The following is a 27,655-nucleotide window of genomic DNA, read 5'->3' on the forward strand; positions in this document are numbered from 1 at the left end:
CATTCCTGAGCACTGTGGAAGGAGGCCCTGGAAGCCGGGTCCTGGGTTCAAACCTCCTGTGGCCCCCATCGTGGGGCTTGTCTCGGCAACTTGGGGGCCAATGTGCACCCGACTGGGTAATCTCTGAAAAGTAAAAGCCCATGAACTGTCCAGTACACACCAAATTCAGACTCAGCAAAGAGAGATTTCTATTTGAGAGGATTACTACGAGGAGGAAAGGGTCTATGCTTTGGGGGAGGGAAACTTGGAATAGCGACACTATTGTGGCCATTGCGAATGCAAGCACCCTAGGAATTAGGCAAGAAAAACTTTGCTTTTATAGGGAATAGGCTAGTGGGATTAAACAGAAGAACAGGAGAGGTAAGGAGGTGTGGGCTAGAAGGCCATGAATACTTTATCCTGAGAGCTAAAACATTTGAGGCTGCTTGCTGTCCCAGGCTGAGGGTGGGCCAACTTCCAGGGGCCTGGAGGAAGGGGAGGAGCTAAACCAGAGTTTGGTGCACAAGCACTTTGTTCTGACTTGTGGGGACAAGTAGTTCTGTGCATCACTTGTGAGATACAGTGTTATGGTTTGGATGTGAGGTGTCCCCCAAAAGCTCAGGGGAGAGACAATGCAAGAAGGTTCAGAAGTGAAATGATCAGGCTACGGGAGCTGTAACCTCATCACTGGATTAATCCACTGATAGGATTAACTGGGTGGTGACTGTAGGCAGGTAGGGTGTAGGCAGAGGAAGCAGGTCACCGGGGTATATATTTACATTTCATTCCTGGCAAGCTGAGCTCTCTGCTTTCTGGCTGTCACATCCTGAGCTGCTTCCCACCATCACACCCTTCTGCCATGATGTTCTGCCTCCCCTTAGGCCAGGGCCATGCAGTCAACCAACAGTGGACCGAACCTCTGAAAACCCATGAGCCAAAGATGAACTTTCCCTCCTGTACATTGCTCTTGCCAGGTCTTCTGCTCACAGTAATAAAAAAAGCTAACTAAAACCCGAAGTGTGGTGATCGCGATGGTCTGTGTCTGCCCTGGATGCAGGAAGGTTAGCCCAGGGGGGGGGCTTCCCGGGTTATCACCAAAATCCTACGAGGAACAATGTTGTGCTTTCAGCGAGTCGTCCTCTGGCTCGCAGACGGCTGAGAGCACTTCCTTTTTGCCTGCACTGTTTTCCAGGGGCACCGAGCAACACTGCCCCACTCAATGGTGGGGTCATCCCCCGGGGCTCTGGATGCATGACCCTGGAATCAGTCCCCAGCTCCCAGTGAGCCTGACAGGTTATGGGGACGTGCTTCTGGGAGGCCCAGATGACAACAGCTCTCTGACCACATACACACCCCCTGACCACCTCCCAGCCTGTTCTCGGACAAGGTCTCCCTAATTTCCGAGGCTGGCTTTGAACTTGAACTCCTCCTGCCTCCGCCTCCGAAGCCCCTGGACGGCAGGACTGCGCCACCGTCCCGGCTGATTTGGACACTTCCGAGGTGTCCTGCGGCGGTGGCGGCTGCGCTGGCCTGGAGCCTCGGCTCCCCGTTGCTAGATAAGGCTCGGTAACCCACCTCTCGGGTGGGCAGCCGGCGTGGTGAAGGGTCCCCGTGCGGACCGGCCCCAACCCAGGGCGGGCCGCGCTCTGAGCCGCCTCTGCTCACAGGGAGCGCGCCCGAGGCCGAGCGGGGCTCAGGTCCCAGGCCATCTGCCGGGTCCTTCCCGCGGAACCGCCGCGGACGCAGCCTCATTGAGGGTCCAGATTCTAGCGCTATGGCCACTTTATTTCACCCAGCCTGTTTACTTTTCTATAAAATGGAGAATACTCCTCGTTGCGGGAGTCAGAGCAAACGGAGGGTGTGAACCCGGCGGTACGACGCCGCACCTCCGGCCCAAAGGCGCCCTCCCGCCTTCCGTAGGGAGGGCGGGGCCGCCGCATCCGTCGCTCGGCGCTCTCCTAGGCAGTCGGCCGTGGTCAGACGAGCAGTGAGCGATCGATAGTCCGTGTGCCGGCCTGACCACTGAGAGAGGGCCGCAGTGTCCCGACCAAAGAGGACAAGACATCGTTTACATGTGAGAGAGGTGAGTTTGAGCAATTGGGAAGCGTCGGCACCTCCGGCTTCTAAGAAATGGGGTCGGGAAAGACTGCGCAGGCGTCCAGATAAGGAACCGAAGGGGGGGAGAGGTACGGCATTACGCACGCGAAGCCTCTGGACGCAGCGCGTGCGTTCTGAGAACGCAGTTTAGCTTGCTCGTCCTGCTGTCCTGTGCTGCGGGAGGATTGGGGAAAAACCAAGGCGTGCGCAGTGTGCGTCCCGTGGCAGTCTAATTGCACATGCGCCAGACCGGCCTCGCGACTGCATTGTTGTGCGCCTGCGCTGTTCTTGGAGCGGTGTGGGTTGCTTTGGTGGAACGCCAGTGCGCCTGCGCGGCTGTTTGTTAGCGTCTATAGAAACGGGTCTTCGCGGTGCTGGGCGGTGGTTGTCCGCGTGGAGATAGGCCCACTGAAGACCCTGCGCTCGGCCCCCAGGACTAGCCACGGGCAGTGCAGCCGCGGGAAGGCGCTGGGGAGCGGGAGGCGGACGGTTGCTGTGGAGCCCGCCTGCAGCCCCGGGAGGAAAGACAACAGTCTGTCACTCGATAGGGTTAATCCAGCATCGTGTCGCCCTGCCCACTCAAGACCCAGCAAAGGGAGGCCCCTGCCCTCGAGTGTCAGGTAGCAAGGTCAAGGCAGGTGTTAGGGCCAGGATGACGACATGGCACACCCGAGACGTCTGCGTGGCCCTTAGAGAGCCGGAGGTGCCCCGTGCAGTGCAGACCTCCCTGCAGGGTGTCACAGAGCTCTTCCTGTGCGATGCTGCCTGGAACTGAAGAAGTTACCAAACTGACGGGCGCCTGGAAAGCCGGACGGAGGCTGGAGGGAGGCTGAGGCAGGAGGATCACAAGTTCAATGTGATCTGGAAGTCCCCCTTGGGAGGCTTCCTCATGGCCCGCGTGGTGCTGGCTATTGCATCAGGCCGGCTTGAGACCTCCGGAACCTCGCTAGGCTTCTCCCCGCACCCCCACCCAGGCCGTCTCACCAGCCTGCTTCAAGGCTGCTGGGGGCGGGGGTGCTCCAGAGCAGTGGGGTTTAAAAAATAATGGCCCCAGTGGTTTCCTAGAAGGCTGTGCCTTATAGCCAACCGGAACTTGCTTTGACTGTGTTCCCGCAGCACCATGAACTCTGGATGGCGGGTTTAGGAAGCCGAGACCTGCCCTTGGCTCCTTGGTTTAGTACAAAGCCCCACGGTTTATAAAGCCAAGTAAAACCACTCAGGCTAGCTCACACAATCTTTATCTGACCCTCTTAACAAAAAGGTTTGTACGCCAACAAGCTTTTATTTAAAGCCTTTTAGGGGCTGAATTATTAAGTCTACTGAGAAAAATTGTTGATGCAGCCTGTACCTGACCTTTCCCTATTACATGTGGCACCTGCAGGCCAGTGTGCAAAGCCAGGACACAGGACCACTCAGGTTATCTCTATAACAGACACCACCACTGCCAAAAAAAAAAAAAAAAACAACCGAAAGAGGTATTGAAGGCCACTACCTGTTAAGTTCTGGGAGACCGACTTGTTAAGCGAGGACATGGGACCACTGCGGCTTTTTCATAGGTTACATTCTTGGGTGATGGAGGTATCATTTTGCCTGGAGTAACCGCAGCTCTTTCCTTTTCCAGACACTTAAATGAATAACATCCTGGTTTAGATGATGAGTCTTATGTATAGTTAGTGTGCACCTGGCTCTTTATGCAACTCACAGTAAACCCTTTGATGTGAAGCTCTGGGAAGCCAGCCCGCACTGCCATTCTAAAAAGACTTCCACATCTTACACTTGTCTCCCTCCTGGGGAGGGCTGTTGGGTGACTATGACCTTTTCTAAAAGGATCTCACTGAGAAATTCCAGGAAGCCGATCGATGAGGCCAGCTCACCAGGCTACTCAGGCTGGTGCCTTCTGGAAAACGGCTTCAACCATCAAGAAATCTTTTTACCAGATCCACACATGGAGACTGCTCAAAGTTTGTCTCTAAAGCCTGCAAAAAAGGCTGTTCAGAACTATAGCTTCACTGAGCCTGGACTGCCCTGCCCTGACCTGTGGGGCCAGTCCAAGCAGCTGCCTGTGCAGAGCCTGTTTCTTGCAGCCCACATGGGGCCAGCTCCTCTGGGAGACTCTCAGAGCCAACAAGAACGTGTTGAACCCTATAGTCTAAGGCTCCTCCTTTTTTGGGGGGTGGTACCAGGGATTGAACTCAGGGCCACCCAGCCACTGAGACACACCCCCAGCCCTATTTTGTATTTTATTTAGAGACAGGGTCTCACTGAGTTGCTTAGCGCCTCACTTTTGCTGAGGCTGGCTTTGAACTTGTGATCCTCCTGCCTCAGCCTCCCGAGCTGCGGGGATCACAGATGTGTGCCACCTTGCCCGTCAGGCTCCTCCTCTTGTAAGGCCATCCACTAAGCTGACTGGAGCCAACACGAGGCTGCTTCCTGGAGACTCAATAGATAAAATCAAATGGCACATTTCAGGTGTTTGATTATAAAGCAACCATGAAAGAGTGATTTTTAAAGTGAAGACAAAATCCGATGACACCTGGTCCTCAAGCCTCAATCTATAAGGAGGCTAGTTTTAAAAACAGGTCACAATGCCACTTTGGAAGAGTTCCACCGACCAGGCTGTGGCGCCTCTTGATGTGGCAACATGAGAGCTTGTGGGAAGGCCCTGGAAGCAGACTGGCAAGTCCAGCGTGCCACTTGACTGTGACCGTCTCCTCGTGCTGCCAACAGACAGCCCTGGCTGGGGGTCAAGGGTTCCGTCATCCGTGAGGCCTGTTGGGAGACCTCCAGGTAGCCACAGAGGTGCTCTGAAAGCCATTTTGACTCACCTGGCCTGGAGCTCTGGGCTAATGCCCAACAGGGCTGACCGCTGGCAGACACCACCTCTGCGACTCCACATTTACAAGACAATCTTATTTGGTCCAGAGGAGACCTGTACAGCCAGCTCGGGACCCCTGTCCCAGAGGGCTGTTCGCGTGGTCTTCAAGCTCCTCCCAGAGGCCAAGGAGCACAGGACACCTGGGGAGGACCAGTGAGAAGACACACGGGCCCCTGGGAAGTTGGCTTTGTAAGGCCCATGTGACCCTGTAAGGGGCCATTTCAGAATCCACCGTGACACCAGTATACACAGCCCGTAGTCTGCATCCAGGAGACTAGTCCTAGCCCATTGGAAACCCTCCAGAGACCATTCACGGTGGCTCTGCAGAGCAGCTCACAGAGCTGCCAGGGACGTCCCCAGTGGGGGCCGATTTTGTAGTCAGGCGGGGTCTCCTGGGGACCTTCTCACAGACGTGTAGGAGAAGCCGGGGGTGGGGCCTCTGGGATCTTGGGCCCAAGGTGAGGCTTGTGTGAGGCGCTCAGGCCGTGAGCCAGGAGGCCCTGGGGAGGCCAGCTGGTGGGTCCCCTTGTCATGCCAGGGGACACCACATTGGAGGTTTGGGTGTGACTCTCCTCAAGAAAGCTGAATGGGGCCAGCACTAGACCCCCAGGAACTTCCTAGGGGGCTGGCAGTAAGACCCATCCTGGTGGCTTGGCCAGGCCAGCGGGGCTCCCCAAGTCCCCCATCCAGCCACGCCAGCTAGAGGCCCATCCCCTGTGAGCCCAGGACGGCGACAGGCCCTGATGCAGGTGCCCCGACGCTGACACCCCTGAGGCCGAGGGCTGCTGTGGGCCGTCACTGCCCCTCCTAGTCTTGGACCTCAGACCTCGCTGCCGCTCTGCGGGTGTCACCACAGGGCTGCGGGCTGTGCCACGGTTTCCACGCACTGCTGGCTGGGCTGCGCCACGTCGCTTCTTGCTGGCTTTAGTTCCCTCCTCAGCACGGTGACGGGGTGGGGCCGTGAGCACGGCCTCTCCATCTCCCGCTGCACGGGGAGCAAGACCCGAGGGAAGGGCTCGGAGCCGGGGTGCGGGCCGCAGAACCCCAGCAACCTGATGCCACTGTGACTGGGACAGGAGGAGGGACTGCAGAACACGGAGGCCTTGCGGTGAGGAGCGGGGTGCCCTGTGTGCAGCTGACCCCCGCGCCTCAGATTCCTCGACTCGGTTTCCTCATCCGCAAGGTCGCGGGTCCAGGGGACGTGCCACCTGGGTGGAGTCTCTGCGGCCCCCGGGGTCCTTTTCCGCCTCAGCTGATCTGGGACGTGGGGACCATCATTCTCCTCAGGGCTTCAGCGAGTGCTCCGAGTCCCTGGCCTGTGTGTGTCATCAGCTGGGGTCACGGTGAGGGGGTCACGGTGAGGGCTGAACGAGGATGGGGAGTGAGCTGAGGAGGAGCCCGGGGGAGGGGGGTGGCACCTTCTGGGACCTCTCCAGCGCCCTCACTGTCCTTGTCCCCGTCTGCTGCTGGCTGCACTAGTCACATGTGAGCTGAAGGGGGCCATGCCTTCCCGAGCTGCTGTGAGTCTCCCACGAGGCCCGAGCTGCTGTGGAGGCCCAGGCTGCTGCGGAGGCCCAGGCTGCTGCGGAGGATATGGCTGCGCTGGGTGCAGCAGCGCCGTGGGCAAGTGCTCCCCTGGTGCACAAGGCCCTGGGTTCTGTCCCCAGCACCATAGGGGGAAAAAATGTCTCTGAAAGTCCACGTGTTGGAGACGTGGTCCCAGCGCAGCCGTGTGGAAGTGGGGACCTCTCGTGGGGGCTCTGCACTCGTGGACAGAGTGACCCACTCGTGGACTCTGGGGTTAACGGGTCAGGGAGGGAGCGGGCAGTCACCTCCCGGGCGGGTTTGCTACAAAAGCCAATTGGCTGTGGCTGGTGGCCTTGTCCTACCGCCAGGTGGAGGAAGTCCCCAGTGGCAGGACAGCCCTCTGCAGGCTGTTCATTTCTTGCTCACCTGGACCTTCTAACCACCGAAGCCATGAGCTAAATGCACCCCTAGTTATAAATGCCGTGTCGTGTGATCAGTCACCGCGACAGAACACGAAGACCAGGTGTCCCTGAAACCTGGACCAGCTCTGTCACTGCGCAGCAAGTCACAACTGGGTGGCCTGAAACAGCAAGCATCGGGACTTCGGTGTGTGGCATGGTCAGCGAGGTCCTCTGCACGGGGAGCGCTGGCAGAGCTGCAGTCATGTGTCAGTCAAGGCCAGTTCCCACCCAAAGGCTCAACTGGACAGGGGTCCAGCTCCTAGTCTGTGCCGTTCCTGCAGGTCTGCTGGGCAGAGGCCTCAGCGCCTCACTGTTGACCATAGCTTCCCCCAGTTGTGGCCACCCAGGCGCCTCCAACGTGGCCTCTGTGTCATCAATGTGTGCAAGCCCAGTGGGCAGAGGGTCTGCTGACAGGGAGCCCCTCAGTCTCACGGAACCTCATCACGGAAGTGGTGCCCCCAGCTTCACCCAGTCCTGTTGGTTAACACGAGTCGTACTGTCCACGACTGCTGGGCAGATCACCACAAGCCTGGAGCTGCCAACAGCACACATTCATCACCTCTCACACCTGTGGGTTAGAAGTGTGCCGTGGGTCTCACTGGGCTAAAATCAAGGACTCAGCAGGACCTCCTTTCTGCAGGCCCCAGGGACAATCCATTTCTTTGATTTTCCCAGCATCTGAAAGTTGCTCACGTTCCCGTGGGGAGTGGCCTCTCCCTGTGTTCCCAGCCAGTGCTGCTAGGTACCCCTGTTAGAGACCCTGAGCATGTTTCCAAAATCACAGTTAAAGAAACCATTCCTTAAGGCCTCATGTATTAGGGTGGCCTCATCCAAATAACCCAGAATAGTTGCCCCATCTCCAGGTCATTATTCTTAATCACCTACAGAGGCCTTCATGGGTTATAGGGAGTCGGGTGTGGACCTCTGCAGGGGGCCATTTTCAGAAATGATAAGCCTGTATCAGGGCAGGGTTGCTGTTGTAACAAGCATCACCAGCACCTTCGTGCCTAAACAAGTTTATGTTTTGCTCACGAACCATTCCAGCCTGTCTGTTCCTGGCTGGGTGGCCTTCCCAGGCTTCTTTTCTTAATGTGCCAACTTCCTGCCATCCTGTGGCTCTCTCAGGGAACTTCACTTGCAGCCAGAGGACAGGTAAAGTGTGTGGGATCCTGTGGGAGCTGTTTCTGGGCCAGACCTGGGAGCGGCACACATCCCTGCATTCATAGTCACCAGCACACAGCAGCTGACAACTAATTGCAGGTGAGCCTGGGAGACACAGCCTAACTCTGTGCCTGAAGAAGATGAAGGACTTTGCAGCATACAGGAGGGGTTGGCAAGCCACATCTAGCCCACCATCTGCTTTGGCAAATAAAGTTTTATTGGAACACAGTGATGCCTATCGGTTCATAAATGGTGTATGGCCATTTATATGCTGCTGTGGCAGAGGAGCAGCAACAGCGTGTGGCACCCCTAGCCTAAAACATTCTGCAAAGAGCATCATGGCCCCTGTCACTTAGCTCAGATGAGATGAGGGATGCGTCTCGTTCTGTTTTGTGTTGCTGTAACAGAATACCTGACCCCAGGGAATGTATGAAGAAAAAAGTTTTCATTTGGCTCACTATGCTGGTGACTCTACGTCCAAACAACATGGTGCCAGCATCTGGTGAGGGTCCCTGGCTGCATCACAGCATGGTGGACAAGTGAAGGGGAAGCAGGTGCAGGAGGCCAAACGCAGGGGACCTCACTTAACAACCTGCCCCGTGGTGATGGGCCCACCTTGCAATGGGAGTCCCAGTGACCTTCTCACCTCCCACGGAGCCCCGCCTCTTAAAGGTCCACCACCTGAGCATCGCCACACAGGGACCGCGCTGCCTGCAGGGGACCTCTGGGAGGTGGACTCGTGCCAATCACGCACATGAACTGAGGGAGGACTGCAGTCCCGGGGGGTCTTGTGCTAGCGCCCGGGGGGCTCAAGGCCTGGCGGTGGAGGGGGCTAAGCAAGTGCGAGGGCAGTGGGGACCGGGGACCTGGAGAGCCCTGCAGTCCTCACAGGGGTCGTGGAGGTGGGCCTGAGGTGGGTGGGGGTTTGCCAGGTGTGGGGGGGCTGGGGATCCAGGCTCCGCAGCATCCACCCTCCCTGAGCATGCACTTATGCAGTGCTGACTGCATACCAGGCCCTGGAAATCGCACACCTGGACGGGGGGCTGCAGAGCCATGGCTAGCAGAGAAGGCCGCTCTGAAGAGGGACCCTGTGGGCTGCGGGCCAGGCCCCTCCTGGTCCCTAACGCTGGTTTTGTCCCTGTCAGGCGCTGATCTGACCCCGCTGGATGGCCCAGATGACAGAAGGCACCCAGAGGCACGGAGGCCCCGGGGTGGCAGCTGGCGCCCTCTGGGAAGCCCTCAGGTCTCTGCTGCCGGGCACTCAGGAGGAGCTGAGGCTGGAGCTCGGGGACGCGGTGGACAGGAGCGTGGTGCTGCTGCTGCGGCAGGCCACCGCGCACTTCTACGGGGACCGGCGGGCCGAGTGCCTGCAGGACAGCGAGGCGCTCCTGGACGTCGCCTGGGAGAGGCTCAACACGGGGCCCTGGCGGGACGTGCACAAGGACTGGCGGCGGGTCTACGCCTTCGGCTGCCTCCTGAAGGCCCTGTGCCTGTGCCGGGCGCCCCGCGAGGCCACCGCGGTCACTGAGGCCCTGCGGGTGTGCGACATGGGCCTGCTGATGGGGGCGGCCATCCTGGGGGACGCCCTCCTTAGGGCCGCCGCGGTCCTCCAGGCGCACCTGGGCTCTGGAAAGAGGCCCGCCCGCCCCAGCCCGGAGCCGCCCGGCGCCAAGGTACGGGGATGTCCACCCTGCCCCGCTCTCCCTGTCCGCTTCTGCCCCTGGGTGAGGCCCCCCACGGGGACCTGGGCGCCCTGACAGTAGCCTCTCGGCTGATGTGAACGAGCCCCCGGGTTCGTTTTGTCAAAAACCCTTTTTCCCATTTCTGCCAGAGCAGCGCCCTGCGGAGCCGGGGTGGGGGCCCTGTGCTGGGAGAAGCAGCTGAGGGGCCCAGGGGGGCTGGGCGACGTCCCCCAGGCCCAGGGCGGTTGAGTTTGCGCAGCAGGCGTCAGAGCCCAGCCCCTCCCAGACCCCGGGCCACCTCGGCTGAGCCAGGACGGCTCCGCTCTCAGCCTCCGTCCCCTCCTGGCTGTGACGGGGCAGTTAGGGTCCTGAGCCCCAGAAGCGAAAGGCCAGCTTGTCAGGCACCGGGAGGGGCCTCGTGGCTGTCCCTGTGGCCTGGACACTCCCCACGTGAGCAGGGTTTTACACCAGGTAAGTGAGTGGATGTCCTTGTCACACAGCCCAACGAAAAGGAGATCCCACTGGGAAGGGAGAGGGACCGTCCCTGTCACCCGCCAAGTTAGGTCAGCAGGGCGCGGGAGCCTGCCGGACTCCAGGCAGGGGACACGCTGCTGATGGCAGGACCGGAGCCGTGGAACCCTGTGCCAGCAAGGGGCGACTCCACCTCTGGTTAAAGAGGAGAGAGACGCGGCCGGCACAGCAGCCGGGCAGCCGCAGGCTCTTCCTCAGCCGCAAGGCCACGCAGGTCCCAGTGTCCCTGAGGGTGCCAGGGGCCAAGGGCTGGGCATGGCACCTGGCCTCGAGACAGCAGGACAGGTGCACAGATCAGGAACCAGTATCTGTCCCCTGGATCCCGGGTGCAGCCCCCAGTCCACCATGTGTCCCACGCGAAGGTGGAGGTGACCTGGCCCAAGGTCGTCCTGCTGGGGGGGTGGTGTGTGGCGGAAGGAGCCGGGAGCCGCGTGTGCCCCAGCTGGTCTGGGCACTGTGACCTTGCCCGGCAGATGTGGACAGAGGCCCAGGGACCCAACACTCCTGTCAGGTCCCCAGGTGGGAGAGGCCAAGGAAAGCTGCGTGGCCACATGCTAGTGACCGGGTGCTGGTGACAGGGGACTCTTCATCATGCTGTCACCATGCGGTTCCCAGGGGTGGCTGTGAGGGCGGGACACTGTGGTTAAGGTGGCGTCCACGTGGGCAGCACAGCCTGCGAGTCCACAGACGTTTGTCCTGAGATGCGAGGGGCCGGCGGCGCTGGGTCTCCTGGTGGCCACGCAGCAGCCGTGATTAGTGCTGTGTGGCTGTGGTGTCACCGAGGCCACCTCAGCCGCTGCCACTGTGTGGGTTCCTGGCCGCCGCCTGAGCTGGTGCCTTGTGTTCTGACTTTGAGCAGAGAGCCAGACGCCAGCGCGTCCCCACTCCAGAGCTGGAGCCCGGGAGGGCCGTGCCCCGGCTGTGCCGCCCGTCCCTGCAGCACTTCCGGGAGCGGTTCTTGGTTCCCGAGAGGCCCGTGATCCTGGAAGGCGTGGCTGACCACTGGCCGTGCATGGAGAAGTGGAGGTGGGTGGTCACCGCGGACCACGAGGACTCCCCTCCCTCCCACCCAGTGTCCCCAGGCCTCCCTGAAATCCTCCGGCTACCCACAGGTCACCAGAGTCCCCACAGACACTCACTAGCAAGCCCCCGGGATGGACGACAGGAGGCTCGAGGGGCCACCAGAGGCCATGCTCGCTCTGCCCTGAGCCGAGTTTCACAGGGTCCAGGTGGCGGTCTCCAGATAGGTCCACTCTGCCCCTGCTGGGTCCAGGAGTCCCGCAGCCTCCTCAGGGCCCCGAGGCCCAGCCCAGAATAGCCCAGAGACGGCCGCTCCCCAGACTCAGGCCGCTGGACAGTGACCGCGCCCTGGCTGGGCCTGCCCTGGGAAATGAGATGGCACAGTGGGCCCTCATGGCCGCGGGTTCCACTCCTCAGTGTCCACCAACCACGGGTCAGGACTGGACGCAGAGCTACCGTGTCGCCTCTGTGCTGATCACACACAGACTTATTTTCTTGTCACTGTTCCCTAAGCCAGGCAGTGGGACAACTGCCCACAGCTTTTACACCACATGCCGTGTGTTGAGTAGTGAGGAAGTGACAGGTCTATGCTGGGTTGTTGTTTTTGTTTTGTTTTGTGCCAGGGATTGAACTCGGGGGCACTTGACCACTGAGCCACACCCCAGCCCTGTTTTGTATTTTATTTAGAGACAGCGTCTCACTCTCCCTTTTGCTGAGGCTGGCTTTGAACTTTCCATCCTCCTGCCTCAGCCTCCCAAGCTGCTGGGATTACACTGTTTTTGTTTTTTAAATAAGGAACTTGAGCATCACTGGATTTTTGGCATCTGCAGGGGACCTGGAACCAATCCCCTGTGGTGCACAGGTCCAACTGTGTAGCTCAAGGGAAGTGGACTGGGGCAGCTTTCCATCACTGTGACAGAACAGCTGAGAAAATCAACCTAAAGGAGAAAAAAAAATGTTTTTTATGGTTCCAGTCCGTGGTCACTTGTCTCTGTTGTTTCTGGGCCTGTGGGGAGGCAGGACATCGTGCAGGGACACGTGGTAGAGCAGGAAGCAGAGAGAGCCAGCAGGGGGCTGGGGACAAAATACAAATGACCTCTTCCTCCTGGCCTCCACCACCCCCAGCAGCCCATTAACACTGCGGATCCCCCCAGGGAATCACCCACTGATGAGGTCTTAGCCCTCAGAGTCCAGTCACCACGGCGTCCGTGGGGGCCAGGCCTTCGGTGCCCTGAGCTTTGAGGTCCAATCAGCACAGTGGGCATTGAGGGAGTCCGGGGGAACACTGAGGCTGGCGAGGGGGGCGGGGCTGCCGGAGCCGTCGCACAGCAGGCCTCCTGGGTGCTGTCCCTCGGTCCCTGTGCCAGGACAGGCACGTGGCGTGTTGTGCCTGGTCTCATTCCCTGTGGGTCAGGCACTGTTGTCACCTCCACCTTGCATGGGCACAGGGACTCAGAGAGGCTGGGCAAATTGCCAGAGGTCCCCTGGTCTGTCATGGTGAGGCCCGGACTCCACCTCAGGCCACCAGAGTTCAGAGCCAGGCACCTCACCCCCACCGCCACCTCATACTGCCCACCATTTGCTAGCTCAGTGACAAGATGAGCAGAGGGAGATTCAGAGGGACCACAGCCCACAGGGGAGCGGAGCGGCCCAGCAGACCTGGCTCTGTGCATTTGCTGTGTGACCTTTGGCAAGTAACCTCGCCTCTCTGTGCCTGAGTAGTCTCTGCCTCATGAGGTTTTGTGGGAACTAAAGGAAACCACAGCTGAAGTTTGCTCTGTACCATGCCCAGCAGTCGGTAGTGATGGTGACAGTGACAAGGACAATGCTTCTGTCTTTGACAGTTTGGAGTACATCCAGGAGGTGGCTGGCTGCCGGACGGTGCCCGTGGAAGTTGGCTCCCGGTACACAGACGAGGAATGGTCCCAGAGGCTCATGACCGTTGGGGACTTCATCAGCAAGCACGTCGTGAGCGAGGTGTGCACAGCTGTCCCTGGGGTGCGGCGGTGGGAAGGAGCGTCCCTGGGCTGTGGCGGGGCTTGGCCAGAGCAGGCAGGTGGGCTGCAGTGGCACCAGGGCTCCTCTTTCCAGGCCACCTTGTCCTGCTGGTGCCCTGGGGGTCATGCCCCCCCCAGGCCCCCCCCTCCCCTTCCAGAAGTCTCCCGCCCTGGGGACGCCCCTGCACATTGGTGTCCTTTCCCGTCTCCCTTCCCCCACCCCCGTGACCTCCAGTCGGCTCCCGTCCCTGTGCATGCGTCCATTCTCTGCACTTCACACCAAGGGATGGCACAGCGCGTGGCCGCTGGGGTGGCCTCTGTCCCTCTCCTTCACTCCTCAAGGCCCTGGGCTGTGCCGTTCCCAGCCGTGGTCCCTGTGAGTGGCTGGGAATCCCATCTTGTGGGCCACGTCGGGTTCGCCCTCCACCCGCTGGTGGGCTCCGGGCCGGGTCCCTTCCTCGTTCGCGGGCGGGTTCCTGTGGGTTGTCACTTCCACCCCCGTCGGTGCACTGGGAGGGGAGTCGAGGCTCACGCCGTGAATCCCACAGGTGACACTCGCACAGGGGCCAGTCAGGTTTCCCAGCCAGCTGTCCCCAGTTCCCACTGGAGATTCGTGGCAGTGAGGCCCGTGGGTGGCAGAGAGTGTGACTGTGGCCTCGTGTGGGCTGAGATCAGGGCCGAGACCCTTAGAGTGAGGGGACAGCTGTGGCCTGTGGGCCTCGGCCTGCATGGAGGGGCCGCGGGGCTGTGCTTCACATGCCACCAGCCCCCGTCCCCAGCAGCCCGGGCCCAGCCTCTGCCTCTGGAGCAGACTGGATTGTGGATCCTCTCAGAGAAGCCTGCAGACCTGTGGTCGCATGGCCCCGTCCCCGCTGTCCATCTCAGCTGCTCACTGTGAACTCCTGGGGGACCCCAGGGCCCCTCCTCGGTGCCCTTCCTGCCCCATCTTCTCAACCGGGGCCCCAGCCTCATCTGCGGGCACTTGGGGACTTGGCCGCCTTGGCAGTCCGCCTCCTGCTATCCCTGAGGCCTGGGAGGCAGCATGGGCTAGAGAAGCCCCGTGACACCAGGGCACCTGGGTTTCAGGGTCAGCCTGGCCGGGGAGGCCGTGGCTAGGCCCAGGGCAGAGGCAGCACCAGCGCGGGGTTAGACAGGCTGTCCCTCGCTGGCCTGGGCCTCGGCAGTGTCCTGGGCCTCGCCTGTCCTCGGGGCCCGACTTTGGGAAGCTCAGCTTTAGTGTGGTGGGTGACTCAGGGCTGCGGGTGACGATGCCTGTGTCCCCGTGGGGATTAGAGCTCAGTGCTCGGCACCGTGTGGCCAGCATTCACCCGGTGTCCTCCCGACCCGCTGTCCAGGATGGAGATGGCGTCAGGGCTGCTGAGTGTGCTCAGCCTGGGGTCTGGCTTGTTGTAGGGCTCGGTGGTGTTTGTGGAGAGGACGGAAGGACGGAGGCTCTGGGGGCCTCCTGAAGAGGGGCCCCCCTGCTCCGTCACTGCCCGGCCTCAGCTCCCCAGCACCCACTGGCTCCACTCTGCCTGCAGGGGGGTGAGAGGTGCCCTGAGTCCCATCGCTCCCCTGCTGTGGGACCCCTGAAGAGCTTGGCATCTGAGCAGAACCCCGAGCCCTGGGGGCCCAGGCTGTGAAGCCCTCATCTCCAGCTCATTGGCAAAATTGTCACAGCGTGATGACCCCCAGCGTGGGCCGACTGTCGGGCAACAGGAGCAGGAAGAGTCTAGCTTGGGGAAAGAACCTGGCGGAAGTGTGGAAATTTAAATACACGCACACGTGACTAACGGTGCTTTTGGAAGCGCACGTCCCATGAACATAAGCACAGTGTTTTGGGGCTGTTAGTCGAAATGCTGTAGCAAAACACCCTGGATGTCCCCAAACGGGCAAACAGTTGAATTCATGCCCTCAAATCCTGTTTATAAAACATCGTGGAGTCTTTAAGAGAAGGAGCCGTTGCCTGCGTGTTGACCTGGGAGAGATTCACGTGGGGTCCAGGTTCTCATCAGTGGGCCAAAAAAATGTAAAAAGGAAACGTCAAGGTCGGGAGGCTGGGGCAGGAGGCCGGAGAATTCAAAGCCAGCCTCAGCAATTTAGCGAGTCACTAAGCAACTCATTGAGACCCTGTCTCTAAATAAAACACACAGTAGGACTGGGGACGTGGCTCTGTGGTCTAGTGCCCCAGTGCTTCCTGAGCGTCGGGTTCCACCCAGCAAGGTAGAGAAGGTTCAGAGGTGGGTGGTGGCCCTGGCTGTGCAGCGAGGTAGGTGTGGTTAACACCAGGACCGTGTGCCTTAAAGGGATTAAAATACAAATTATGTGTATTTATCAGTTTTTTAAAATGATTTTTTAAACGGAAAAACAAAAATCCTTGTATCCATGGTTGTCTCCATTTTCCCACCAGCAGCCGCCCTGGGGACCAGGTGCTCAGATGGGGCGGAGCCTCGTGGGGTGGGGCGGAGCCTCGTGGGGAGGGGCGGGGCCTCGTGGGGGCGGGGCCTGGGGCAGCCTCCAGAAGAAGCCCCAGGCTCATGCTAACAGCGCTTCCTCTTGCTCCATGTCTGTCCAGGCCAGTGACATCGGGTACCTTGCGCAGCACCAGCTCTTTGACCAGGTGAGTGAGGCTGGGCTCCTGTCCTTCACCCTCTCCCTGTCCCCCAGGGAAGCCTGCTGGCTCACTGCTGCCCACTCGTGCGGGTTCTTGCCCCTCCTCACCAGGGCCAGCAGGAGGCAGGTGAGGCTGCAGGCCTGAGTCCCAGGACCCCCAGTGAGGAGGGGCTCCAGCCTGCAGCAAGGGGAGAGGGAAGCCACTGGCAGTCACCGGGGGTGGGACACTGTCAGAAGTCCAGGTGCGGCCAGAGCCGAGGAACACGTCCCAAAGGACCAGCGAGGCCTCAAGGCCATGGGACCTGAGCCCCCCAGGAGGGGGAGAGTTGCCGCCTTCATCCGCCCCCACCTGGCCTGCTGCTTCTGGGTCCAGCCCTGGCAGGCCAGATAGATAGACCCTGAGCGCAGACTTGCTGAAGACCAGAGAGGGCAGGACGGTCCCAGTGACAGGTGCCCCCCATATGGGGGCAGCGGGGCCCAGCGCCAGCAGTAGCAGGTGTCTGACAGTTCAGCAGCGGAGGCCAGGGGCAGGCAGAGTGGCGCAGACTGTTCTGGAACCTCTTGGCTTCCGTGCTGCTGAGCAGCTCCCCCCAGGTTCCTGCCCCAGGACCTTTCACTGGTTTCCTCGCAGGGACTGGTTTCTAAGCTTGGCCACCTCTGCAGGCCTGTCTCCAACTGCTTGTCACATCATGAAATCTTTGTTCTCTTGGGGTCTTTGGTCAGTGATTCGGATTGCAGGATCGGTTCAACCAATCACCTCTCAGAAATCCTGATGATGTCATCAGGAACCAATCAGAGTTCTGCTGAGTGTCCCACAGGGCCACGGCTGGTGCCACCCCAGCCAGAAGCAGCAGTGTGATGTGACGGGGAGCCTGAGGTTACTGGAGGCATTTGAGAATCCTGCAAATGGCCCGAGACCCCCCTGTGGCACTGGGGGGTCTCAGTCCATGAAACTGTGTCTTAGCTCAAAGCATGGGACACCACTACTCCAGGTCTCTACGCTGGCCCCGGGAGATGGGCTCTCACAGGACAGAAGGGCAGCGTCTGGGCCCAGCTCCCTGCAGGGGGACATTCCTGCCTTCCCAGGTGCTGCTGGCCAAGTGGCAGGTGACGCCCCTGCTTCATTCCTCTCAAGCGGGAAAAATACCAGCAGCTCCAACGGGGTCTGGGGTCGGAGCCTCCAGGGAAGGCTGGCCTCTCCCTTGGGCCCTGCCCTGAGCTGGCCCAGTGCCTGCTGAGGGCTGGTCAGGCTGCGGTTGCCTCTGAGCGAGTGGCTTCTCACTCTGAGGCCTTGGGCCTGCGAGGCGACCCCGAGTGCTGGCGACAGTCCTGTGGGGCTCTGGGAAGTCCACCCGACGGTGCTGTGCTCACCCCAGGCCCGTTTCCCCGGAGGCCAGGCCTCGGCTGGGGGCGCCTCGCTGTCCCAGAGGGCGCAGGGGCTGGGGGGAAGGGGCTCACGAGGAAGCACCACAGGGACAGCGTGTGGCCTTGGCCAGCTCTGCCTGGGACATGTTCAGCACTGCCTGTCCTGGGGCCACCAGGCAGGTGCACTGACAGTGTGGCCCCGTCCACCTGGAAGCCTCCTATCACGGGCTCCTCCATGTCCCGCTGGCCACGAGGGGCCGGGCACCAAGCCACTCCCACTGGTCAGATGCAGACGCTCTTTAGCCCTGATCATGAGCCTGTCGCCGTCACACAGGTTTACCACTCCTTCCACTCCGTGCCCACACGCCAGACGCCACGTCCCGCCACGGCTGGGTTATCATGCTTTCAATCTTTCTTATTTGATTAATGGGGAACGATGACTCATTCTTGGTTTCACTTGGATTTATTTGCTGAGACGGAAGCCCTCTGTCATATTTGTGTCCATCTGCTTCTGTCTTTTGATTTATTTGTGTGACATATGTACTGAGGTCTTCGTGTCTTCTGCACTGTGTCCTGACCTCCCACCTCAGCCAGCAGGGAGGGGCTCTGGGGTTTCAGTCTTTAGAGCCGTTAATTTATAAAATGTAACATAGGGTTTTTGTTTGTTTGAGGTGCTTTACTAATGAGCTACATCCCCAGCCCTTTTTATTTTAAGAAAGGGTCTCACCAAGTTGCTGAGGCTGGCCTTAAATTTGTAATCCTCCTGCCTCAGCCTCCTGAATAGCTGAGATTACAGGCAGGCACCACCATACCTAGCCAATAGGGATTTTTTTACCAGTAGTGAATTTTAGGAAATCCTCTCTGGATTTCCTAAAACTATTTTCTTTTTGTTTTCCTTTTTTTTTTTTTTTAACTTTAATGCTAGAGTATGACAAGCTGTTGTGTGGTTTTTGTTTTTAGTATAAAGCATTAATATCAGGTTTTTAAAAAAGAAAGAAATAAGAAATCCGTAGACATGGCAAAAGATATGAAAATAAGACTACAACTATTATCTGCTGATTACATATTTGTTTTTTCATTGTTTTTAAATTCTTTTCCATTAAAATGTGGCCCTAGCTAGGAGTGACATGTGCCCACCTGTCAGGCACTTCCGGCAGCAGGTGCCGGCCTCTCCTCGACCCCCCATCTCTCTCTGACACCCGCAGATCCCGGAGCTGAAACAGGACATCGGCATCCCTGATTACTGCTGCCTGGGCGACGGGGAGGAGGACGAGATCACCATCAATGCCTGGTTCGGTCCCCAAGGAACCGTGTCCCCACTGCACCAGGACCCGCAGCAGAACTTCCTGGTGCAGGTAGGAGCTGCCACCAGACCAGTGGCTCTGCCTCCTGCTGGCCCAGGCACAGGGCTGACCTCAGGGTCCACCTTCAAACTCCAGCTCCTCAAAGAGATGCAGGGACCCTGAAAGGGAGGAGAGCCGCAGGCCTGAGGAGGGTCCCCTCCAGGAAGGACAGTCTCCACCTGGGGCCCTGGCGGAGGGGCTGGTCCTGGGAGGTCCCGCGAGGGGAGGGGCACACGGTGCTGCCCAGGAAGCCCCCCTGGCTCTGACGGGCTGAATGAGTGGGAAGGTTGGCATTGCCCTGGGGGAGGTGGACAGCCCGCCTAGCAGCCACCAGTGCCATCCCCAGGCAGGTGGCTTTGTGACCCTGGGCTGTTGATTTAATCTCTCAGTGCTTCATTTTCCTCACCTGGAAATCGGGGGTGCAGATGAACCCCCGAGGCCTGTGTGGGCTAGCCAAGGTGACGCGCTGTGAGCAGCAGCCAGGCTTGAGCCACAGCCACGAGCTGCCCCCCACCGTGTGCTCCGAGGACAACAGCTCTTGGCCTCTGGGCACCTAAGCAGGTGAGGCCACTTAGCAGCCCCTGGGCCTTTCCAGGTGATGGGGAGGAAGTACATCCGGCTCTACTCCCCACGGGACTCGGCAGCTTTGTACCCACACGAAACGCACCTTCTTCACAACACCAGCCAGGTGGGCGCGCGGGCACCGGGGTGATGTGGCGGTCCCTGCTGCGGTCCCCAGACTCCAGCAAAATGACATCTTTTGCTTTCTTCAGGTGGACGTGGAGGATCCCGACCTGGAGAAGTTCCCCCGGTTTGCCAAGGCGCCCTTCCTGGCCTGCACCCTGTCCCCTGGAGAGATGCTCTTCATCCCCGCCAAACACTGGCACTACGTGCGGGCCCTGGACCTGAGCTTCTCCGTCAGCTTCTGGTGGTCGTAGCCAGGAGCCACTCGGCGTCCGCTGACCGCTCGCTCGCTCCTGGGCCTGGGCCTGGGCCTGGTGTGGTTCCAGCCCCGGGCTCTGGACGAGCAGAGCTGTGCCCCGGGCCCATTGTGGCACGGGAGGCGGGAGGAGCCCAGGAAGACATTCTGGGCTGTCCGCCCACATGGAGCTGCCGCGTCGGAAAGCTGGACACGTCTGGGAAAGGGCAGGCGGTGTGTCCAGTGGAAAGCGTGGGGGTGAGCGCAGCTGCAGGGTCCCAGCCGGCCCACTGCTGCACCTCCATGGTGGCCAAGAAGCCTGGCCCCGGTGCCCGCCCCTCTAGAACACAGAGCGGTGGTGGCCTCTCCCAGAGGCCGCAGAGGCTCACGCAGTGGCCAGAGCTCCTGGCACTCATCTCAGCTGTGATGTGGACTTCATCATGGCCAGGCCCGGGGAGCACCACAGCCTGCAGGCTCTGGAGAGGTGGGTGAGGCCCTGGGTACAGGGGAGGGTCCTTGTCACCTGCATAGCAGCCTAAACCCAGTGGCAGACTTCTGTCCTCCTTACTGAAGCACAGACTGCTGCCAGTGTCAGTGCTAGGTGGCGGGTTTTCCTGAGCACACACCCAGGACAGGTGCCCAGGGAAGGACCAGGGCTGCACCCCTAGGAGAACCTGCTCTCCCTCGGGCCTTCAGGTCAGCAGAGCCGGGCCTCCCGCCTGTGTGGGCCGCCAACTTCCCGCCTCCTACTGCAGACAGGAGAAGGGCAGAGGGTGGGCGTCGTGTAGCAGGGTCTGGACCTGGACAGCATCCATCCACCAGGTGACCATGAGGTGGAGGATCCGCTCCAAACCAATCACAAGAGGAAACTTAAAAACCAACGAACCTTTATGTAAAACATCTCATTCCTTCAACTAAAAACCTCCAGGTGTTATGCCAACATGTTAATCATATTCAGTTTGGGGTGGCAATATGTGGCGGGTGTTAAAACAAATACAGGGCTGGTTGTGACTGAGTGGTGGAGCACATGCCTAGCACGTGTGAGGCACTGGGGTAAATAAAGGTCCATACGTCTAAAAAAGTATTTTGCAAAAATACAACTAATGCTCAGACGTGCAAATTAAAACAGACTAAATCAGCACCTCGCGCTCAGTGCTGGGAGGGACAGCGCCCGTGGTGGGCCTTAGCAGGAGGTCAGCAAAAGCAAGCGCCTCCGACACTCAGGCCCACCGTGGGCGGCCCGCCCCGCGCTGGGAACCCGCCCTGAGGAAGCAGCAGGAGGATGGAGGTGTACGGCCTGCGGTGGCGTGAGAGACGTGCCATCATGGGGTACAGAGTGGCCTTCAGGGAAGGAGTGTTGTTCACCCCTGGAACCTAGGACGGTTTTTCTTTTTAATTTTGTTGGTCTTTTTTTTTTCATTTTTGGGTTTTTTTTTGCTTTTTGTTCTGAACAGTTAGAATTGTTAGGGCCATGGAGAGGGGCTGTCCTGTTAAGTGAAATGCATGTTCTTCATTTTTAGCTAGTGACCTCACGTGCATACCTGTCTAGGTGTGCGTCTGTGGGCATGACAGTGTGACTGTGTGCGTGTGCGCATGTGCGCGTGTCCCAAGGGAAAGGCTCCAGGTGAACTGTGGGCACGTCGGGGCCGGCAGGAAGACTATGGGTGTTTACTTTTTATAACATTTCTCAGTGAATCAGTTTTTTTCAATAATATAAATAAACAAGAAAAATATAATTATATTTTAAAAATCATTTGTTCAACCAAATTCCCGTGTGGGCAGGGTGGGCAGCATAGGAGGCCCCGGGAGGGAAGAGCGGGAGCCCGTCCCTGCCACCAGGGGGCGCGTGGCGTGGGAGCCCTGCATGTCTGTGGCCCCCAGTGCTGGGTGGGGAGCCACAGGAGAGCCCCACAGAGGGAGGAAGGCGGGAAGCAGGGCCAGGGCAGGGAGCATGGATGGAACGATGGGTGGGTCAGGGCCACCGAGCCCAGGACAGGGTGAGGGAAAGGGTGAGGGACGCGGCTGGAGGCCGGGGGCTATAATCCCAGCGACTCGGGAGGCTGAGGCAGGAGGATCAGGAGTCCGGGGCCAGCCTGGGCAAATTAGCAAGATCCTGTCTCAGAATAAAGAGGGCTGGGATGCGGCTCTGTGGGAAAGCGCAGTGTCCCCAGGACTGAAAAATAAACACAAAAGCAATTAACGATCCAGTAAGTGTAGATGGCGAGGCCGGGCGGGCGCCAGGGGGTCTGGAACCCATCTGGTCGGGATGGAACCCAACTGGAACTGGTTTAGGCAAAAACAAAGAAAAATGGACCAAATGGACCAGCAGGGCGGCTGGGAACAGGCCTGGCGCAAGGCCTCCACCCGCCCGGCTTCCGGCTTCCCCCTCCCGGGCTCTCTCCTCGGTGCCATTCTTCCCTTTCGCCGGGGAGGGTGGCCCTAGCAGGGTGGACACCCTGACCCTTATGCACTGAGACGCCAGGCTCAGCAGCTGGTCCTGCTAACCAGGAGACCCAGGGAAGAAGCTGGTGGCCAGGCCCGGGACCCACCCCAGCCTGGCACAACCCCGAGCCACAGGGATGTCCACTGACTGGTTGGCCCAGCTCGCAGGCCACTGGTGGCCACTAGGAGAAATGGGAAACTGGACAGTGAGGGTCAAGGGACCTGAACTTTGTCAGCAGGTCCTGGGGCCCCAGAGTTCTGAGCAGAGGCCATCAGAATATGCATTTTAGAACCCGGAAACGAGTATGCTGAGGCCTCCGAGGCCATGAGAACCGTGAGGGGGTCCACAGGCGCGGCAGGCAGAGTGGGTGTGGGGGAGGGGAGGCATGCGACCTGACCTCAGGTGACACTGGCACAGCTCTGATCAGCTGCTCCCAAGGAGACTCTTCGTCCCCTACCTGGGACTTAGGAAGTTCTTTACGTTTTCATATGAAATTTACACCGAACGTGGCCACTAAAGGTCATGAGGTATGAGGCAGGAAAGCCACCATTTCCAGGGACAGCGGTTGCTTGGCAGCAGCAGCGTGGCCACCTGGCTCCCCCTCCTAGCCGAGGAACACAGGCCTAGACTCCAGCTCCCACCAGTGGCCCAACCTGCGGCGTCCCCTATTGCGGTGGGCAGGCCTGTGGCTGTCCCGAGCCCCTGCTAGGACGAGCAGCCTGTAATAGTGGGACTCAAAGTCGGGCACCGGAGGCAAGTCGATGCCGCAGGTGGGGGCTGCCGAGGCAGATGTGCGGGGACAGCAGATGGCAGGCTGGGAGAGGAAGCCCTGCCCGGGGCAGAGGTCGCAGGGTGGCTGGAGTCACGCAGGGAGGGCTTCAGCTCTGAGGAACAGGGCCTCAGGCTGGCCGGGAAGCAGAGTGCCACGGGGCATTCAGAGACGGGAGGCACAGGGACTGGCCTCCCACCGTCACCCATCCCGGTGGCCTGCCCAGGACCACACTGACACAGCGACAAGTGAGTGGAGGTTTTACCCACCACAGGGACAGTGGCCACGGAGATCAAGAGTGTCGGTGGTAAGGTCCACGAAGACCTCAGAGCAGAGGGCAGCGGAGAACACGGCACAAGGCGGGCACTGGGGGACAGGTTTACTGGTGGCTGACAGGGAGCAGGAAGCGGCTGGAGTGGGCAGAGACCCAGGCCTGCGGGCGCAGCAGGGAGCCACGGTGGGGAAGGAAAGCCCAGCCCTGCCGCAGTCTGGCTGGGCACAATCAGGAGCCACTTGTCAAAAGAAACTAACTTTATTTTTAGAACCACACACGCCAAACAAAACAGCCTCTCAGGAAAAACCCTCAGAGCCTCAACTGCCACCACCGGCTTCCCACAAGCCTCTCTCCCCCACACAAGCTTCTCTCCACCTCCCACAATCCTCCTGCTCTTGAGGCCGATTGGCTGGGTCACATGGGCGGAGCCAAAAAAGTCCCCCAATGAGCAGCTCCGTGGTCTGAAAGGGCAGGGAAACAGCCCAATGAGCATCACCGCAGAGGAGCCAATCAGCTAGATGTTGCTGGGGCCGCTGTGAGCCAATCATCAGCCGGCAGCTGGAAGTTTGCTGGCAGCTGGAAGTTTGCTGGGGCCCCTTCGGCTGTGGCTCTCAACATCTCCCCCTCTCTGTTTAAACAACAAGCATGTGGCTTAGGGACCGTGCCTGCCTTAGGTTGTCCAATAGTACATATGGTCCTTAGGTTGGTACCATTGCAATTGGATCTTACCCGTCACTGACTACCGGTCCAGTATACAGCCACACCTGTGGAGAGGTCTTTGTACCAGCGGGGGGGGGGGGGTGAGGTTCTTTGCCTCACCTCTGTTGGCCCCCAAATTTTAGCTGGACGATCATGACAAGCAGAAGGGAGGAAGATACACCAAGCCAATTGACGGCTCCTTTTGGAAAAATTGTACCACCAATGACATCATCAGCAAAAATACCCCAACACTACCACAAGTCGATGCACCAACAGATAGTTCACAATGCATACAAGTGAGCTCACAATGTGTCCAGGCAAGTTCTGCAAGCAGTTCAGTGATGGCTATTGTAGAAGCTGTAGATTGGTTTTATCTTTGACTTCACCAGCACTGGAATGAAGATAGGAATTCTGGCAATAATGGCTAAAGAAAAAATTATGTAACATTACAGAAGGCACTAAAAGAAAACAATTTTCTTAACAATTTACATTGTCTTCACCGGCACTGGGATGAAGATAGGAATTCTGGCAATAATGGCTAAAGAAAAAATTATGTAACAGTACAGAAGGCACTAAAAGAAAACAATTTTCTTAACAATTTACATTGTCTTCACCGGCACTGGGATGAAGATAGGAATTCTGGCAATAATGGCTAAAGAAAAAATTATGTAACATTACAGAAGGCACTAAAAGAAAACAATTTTCTTAACAATTTACATTGTCTTTAAGAGAATTATTAAATATAATGAAAAGGAAAGGTGAAAGTAAACAAACAGATTTGTTAACCTTCTTTTTTGTTTACATATTAAAACAATCCTCAACAATTGTTTACCCAATTTAAATTAAACCATATAAATCACGTGAAAAAAAATATTTGGATCCATTTTATCATGAGCGCTCATCATATATGATATATGGACATACATACATTCAAACATATAACACAAAACACAAGTGTGCACACATAATATAATACATACAACACATAACATTATAGTAAAGGCCTTATAACTTTTTACAGGTGAAATCTCCATTGCAATGTTTAAAAACTCTATAGTCAAAAAATAGAACTGATCAGCAAAACATTAACCTAGGTCTGTATGAGCTCAAAAAAACAAAATAGAACTTCATGATATGGCAAAGGGCAATAATAAAATAGATATTGAAAAAAGCATCCTGGTTCTGTTGCAGATGTAAGAATAGCCAAACTGGAGTTTTGGATATCAGTTGTTATGGATTTGAGCCAAATCATCTTCTTTTTGGTCTGTAGAAATCGCTTTAGTTAATCTTTCTGGAATCCAAATCGGCTGCTGTTCTCCCTGTGGAAACACACAAACAGACCCCCGACTCCAGACAATTACTGGGTCAGGACCTTTCCATTGTCCTGTTAGAATATCCTTCCAAAGTACCTTGGGCTTATGTACATTTTTTGGACACATATGCCTTTCCGCAGCACTAAGTCCTGATGAATCCAAATTTAAAAAGTTTAGAGTAAAAAGGGTTATTTTAAGTTTATCTTTGGGGAATATATACCCCTTCCCAATTCCTTCTTTTTGCTTTAATAAGTACATTTTAATAGTTTGATGAGCTCTTTCAACTATGCCTTGTCCCTGTGGATTGTATGGGATTCCTGTTATATGAGCAATGCCAAATGTTGAGCAAAATTGTTTAAAAGAGGTAGAAGAATAACCAGGGGCATTATCTCTTTTTAACTGTTTTGGAACACCCACAGTGGCAAAATTTTGTAAGCAATGAGCTATAACATCTTTAGTTTTTTCTCCGGCATGAAGGGAGCCCATCAAAAATCCAGAAGAAGTATCAACTGTAACATGCAAATATTTTAATTTTCCAAATTCTGGCAAGTGTGTGACGTCCATCTGCCAAATATGGTTAGGTATCAATCCTCTAGGATTGACTCCAAGATTAACTTGTGGTAAAAAGGTCACACAATTTTGACATTGTTTTATTATTTGTCTAGCTTGTTCCTTAGTTATTTTAAAGCGCTTTTGTAAAGTATTAGCATTGACATGGAACTTTTTATGAAAATTTATAGCTTCTTCTAGTGTAGAGAAAATATGTATGTCATGTGTAGTTTTATCTGCTAAATCATTGCCCAAACTAAGGGCTCCAGGCAATCCTGTATGTGCCCTGATATGTCCTATAAAGAATGGATCTTTTCTGTCCCAGATTAGACTTTGTATAGTGGAAAGCAAAGAGAAAACAGTAGAAGAAGGGGAAATCCTACCAGCATCTTCAAGAGATACTATAGCATTAACTACATACTGACTATCAGAAAATAAATTAAATACAGAATCTTTAAACATCACAAAAGCTTGTAAAACTGCATTAAGCTCTACCTTTTGAGCTGATTGTTTGGGTACTAAAAATGTAAAAGTTTGATCAGGGGTAACTATTTGGAGCATTCATGATAGGTGTTTTTCTTGTCATTTTTGGAAAAATTACAGGATGCAATGACCAAAAAGACAATAAAGGATTAGATGGTAAGTGGTTATCAAATGAAACATTAGATTTGCACATGATTATTGCCCAAGTATTTAACTCATTAGCTAACTCATCAATTTGATTCATAGTATATGGAGTAATAATTTTATTGGGAGAAATTCCAAACACTCCCTTTGCTGCTTTTATTCCTTTGAGTATTAATTGTCCTACAGCCTCAGGATACCTAGTAAGAATAGTGTTAGGAGAATAAGATAAATGTATCCATAATAATGGACCTTCTTGCCAAAATACTCCTGTAGGAATATTTTTTGTTGGTAGTACAATAAATAATAAAGGCAAACTTATATCAATTCTATCCAAATGCATATTTTCCATATATGTTTCAATGATTTTTAATGCCTTTCTTGCTTCAGGCGTTAACATTCGGGGTGAATTTGGATCTGATGGACCTTTTAGGATATCAAATAAAGGTCCCAACTCTCCTGTTGGTATACCTAAATAAGGCCTTATCCAATTTATGTCTCCTAATAACTTTTGAAAGTCATTAAGTGATTTGAGTTGATCTACTCGTATTTGAATTTTTGGTGGACGGACCATGGTTGAGGATAATAGAACTCCTAAATAATTAATTGGAAAATTTAATTGTACTTTATCTATTGCTATCTCTAGGTTATAATTTTTTAATAAGTTTGTAAGTGTGGCATAACATTCTAGCAATGTGTTTTTATCTTTGTGTGCTAATAATACATCATCCATATAGTGAAATATTTGTAGTTCAGGATTTTGATTTCTAAGTGGCTGGATTACTTTGTTAACATAAATTTGACACATAGTTGGGCTGTTAGCCATCCCTTGAGGGAGTACTTTCCATTCATATCTCTGATCAGGACCTTCATGATTCAGTGCAGGGATAGTAAATGCAAAACGTGGACTATCCTCAGGATGAATTGGAATTGAAAAAAAACAATCTTTAATATGTATAACTAAAACATACCAGGTTTTTGGCAAAGCAGACAACTGAGGAATCCCTGATTGAGCAGGTCCCATAATAACCATCTCATTATTAATGGCTCTTAAATCTTGCAATAATCTCCATTTACCAGATTTCTTTTTGATGACAAAAATGGGAGTATTATGGGGAGATACAGAAGGTTGTATATGTCCTTCTGCTAATTGTTGTTTGACCAGGTCATGGGCTGCTTGTATCTTTTCTTTAGTCAGGGGCCACTGAGGAACCCATACTGGTCTTCCTGATTTCCAAGTAATTTTTATTGTCTCAGTGGCCCTTTCTGAAAATCCAACCCATGTCTGTCTGTTCCTTGATCTATTTGTATTGGTGCTGCTATACCTTGTTCTTGTTCTCCTAATCTTTTTCCTTTCCTAAAACCTTGTCTAGTCATAATAGTGGGTGCATTTTGGTTGATGTTATTTGTTAAT

The 27,655-nt window shown here is 56.1% G+C and overlaps 1 protein-coding gene across 2 annotated transcripts; it reads left to right on the plus strand.

Annotated features, from left to right (window-relative positions):
- Positions 1-1,818: 1,818 nt before the first annotated feature.
- Positions 1,819-21,306, plus strand: Kdm8 (lysine demethylase 8). 2 transcript variants are annotated; one of them, XM_046454618.2, is made up of 8 exons: positions 1,839-2,062; positions 9,246-9,773; positions 11,173-11,339; positions 13,178-13,310; positions 15,906-15,950; positions 18,514-18,663; positions 19,247-19,339; positions 19,425-21,306. In XM_046454618.2, the coding sequence occupies exons 2-8, from the start codon at positions 9,267-9,269 to the stop codon at positions 19,587-19,589; spliced, it is 1,260 nt and encodes a 419-aa protein (XP_046310574.1). In that variant the 5' UTR covers positions 1,839-2,062; positions 9,246-9,266; the 3' UTR covers positions 19,590-21,306. The 2 variants fall into 2 exon arrangements, with proteins under 2 accessions (XP_058438618.1, XP_046310574.1); XM_058582635.1 differs by lacking the exon at positions 19,247-19,339 and having other exon boundaries at positions 1,819-2,062.
- Positions 21,307-27,655: the final 6,349 nt, after the last annotated feature.

The sequence above is a fragment of the Marmota monax genome, unplaced genomic scaffold (genome assembly GCF_021218885.2).
Source record: "Marmota monax isolate L192 unplaced genomic scaffold, Marmota_monax_Labrador192_F-V1.1 WCK01_AAM20220418_F8-fsc00086, whole genome shotgun sequence".
Classification (NCBI taxonomy): Eukaryota; Metazoa; Chordata; class Mammalia; order Rodentia; family Sciuridae; genus Marmota; species Marmota monax.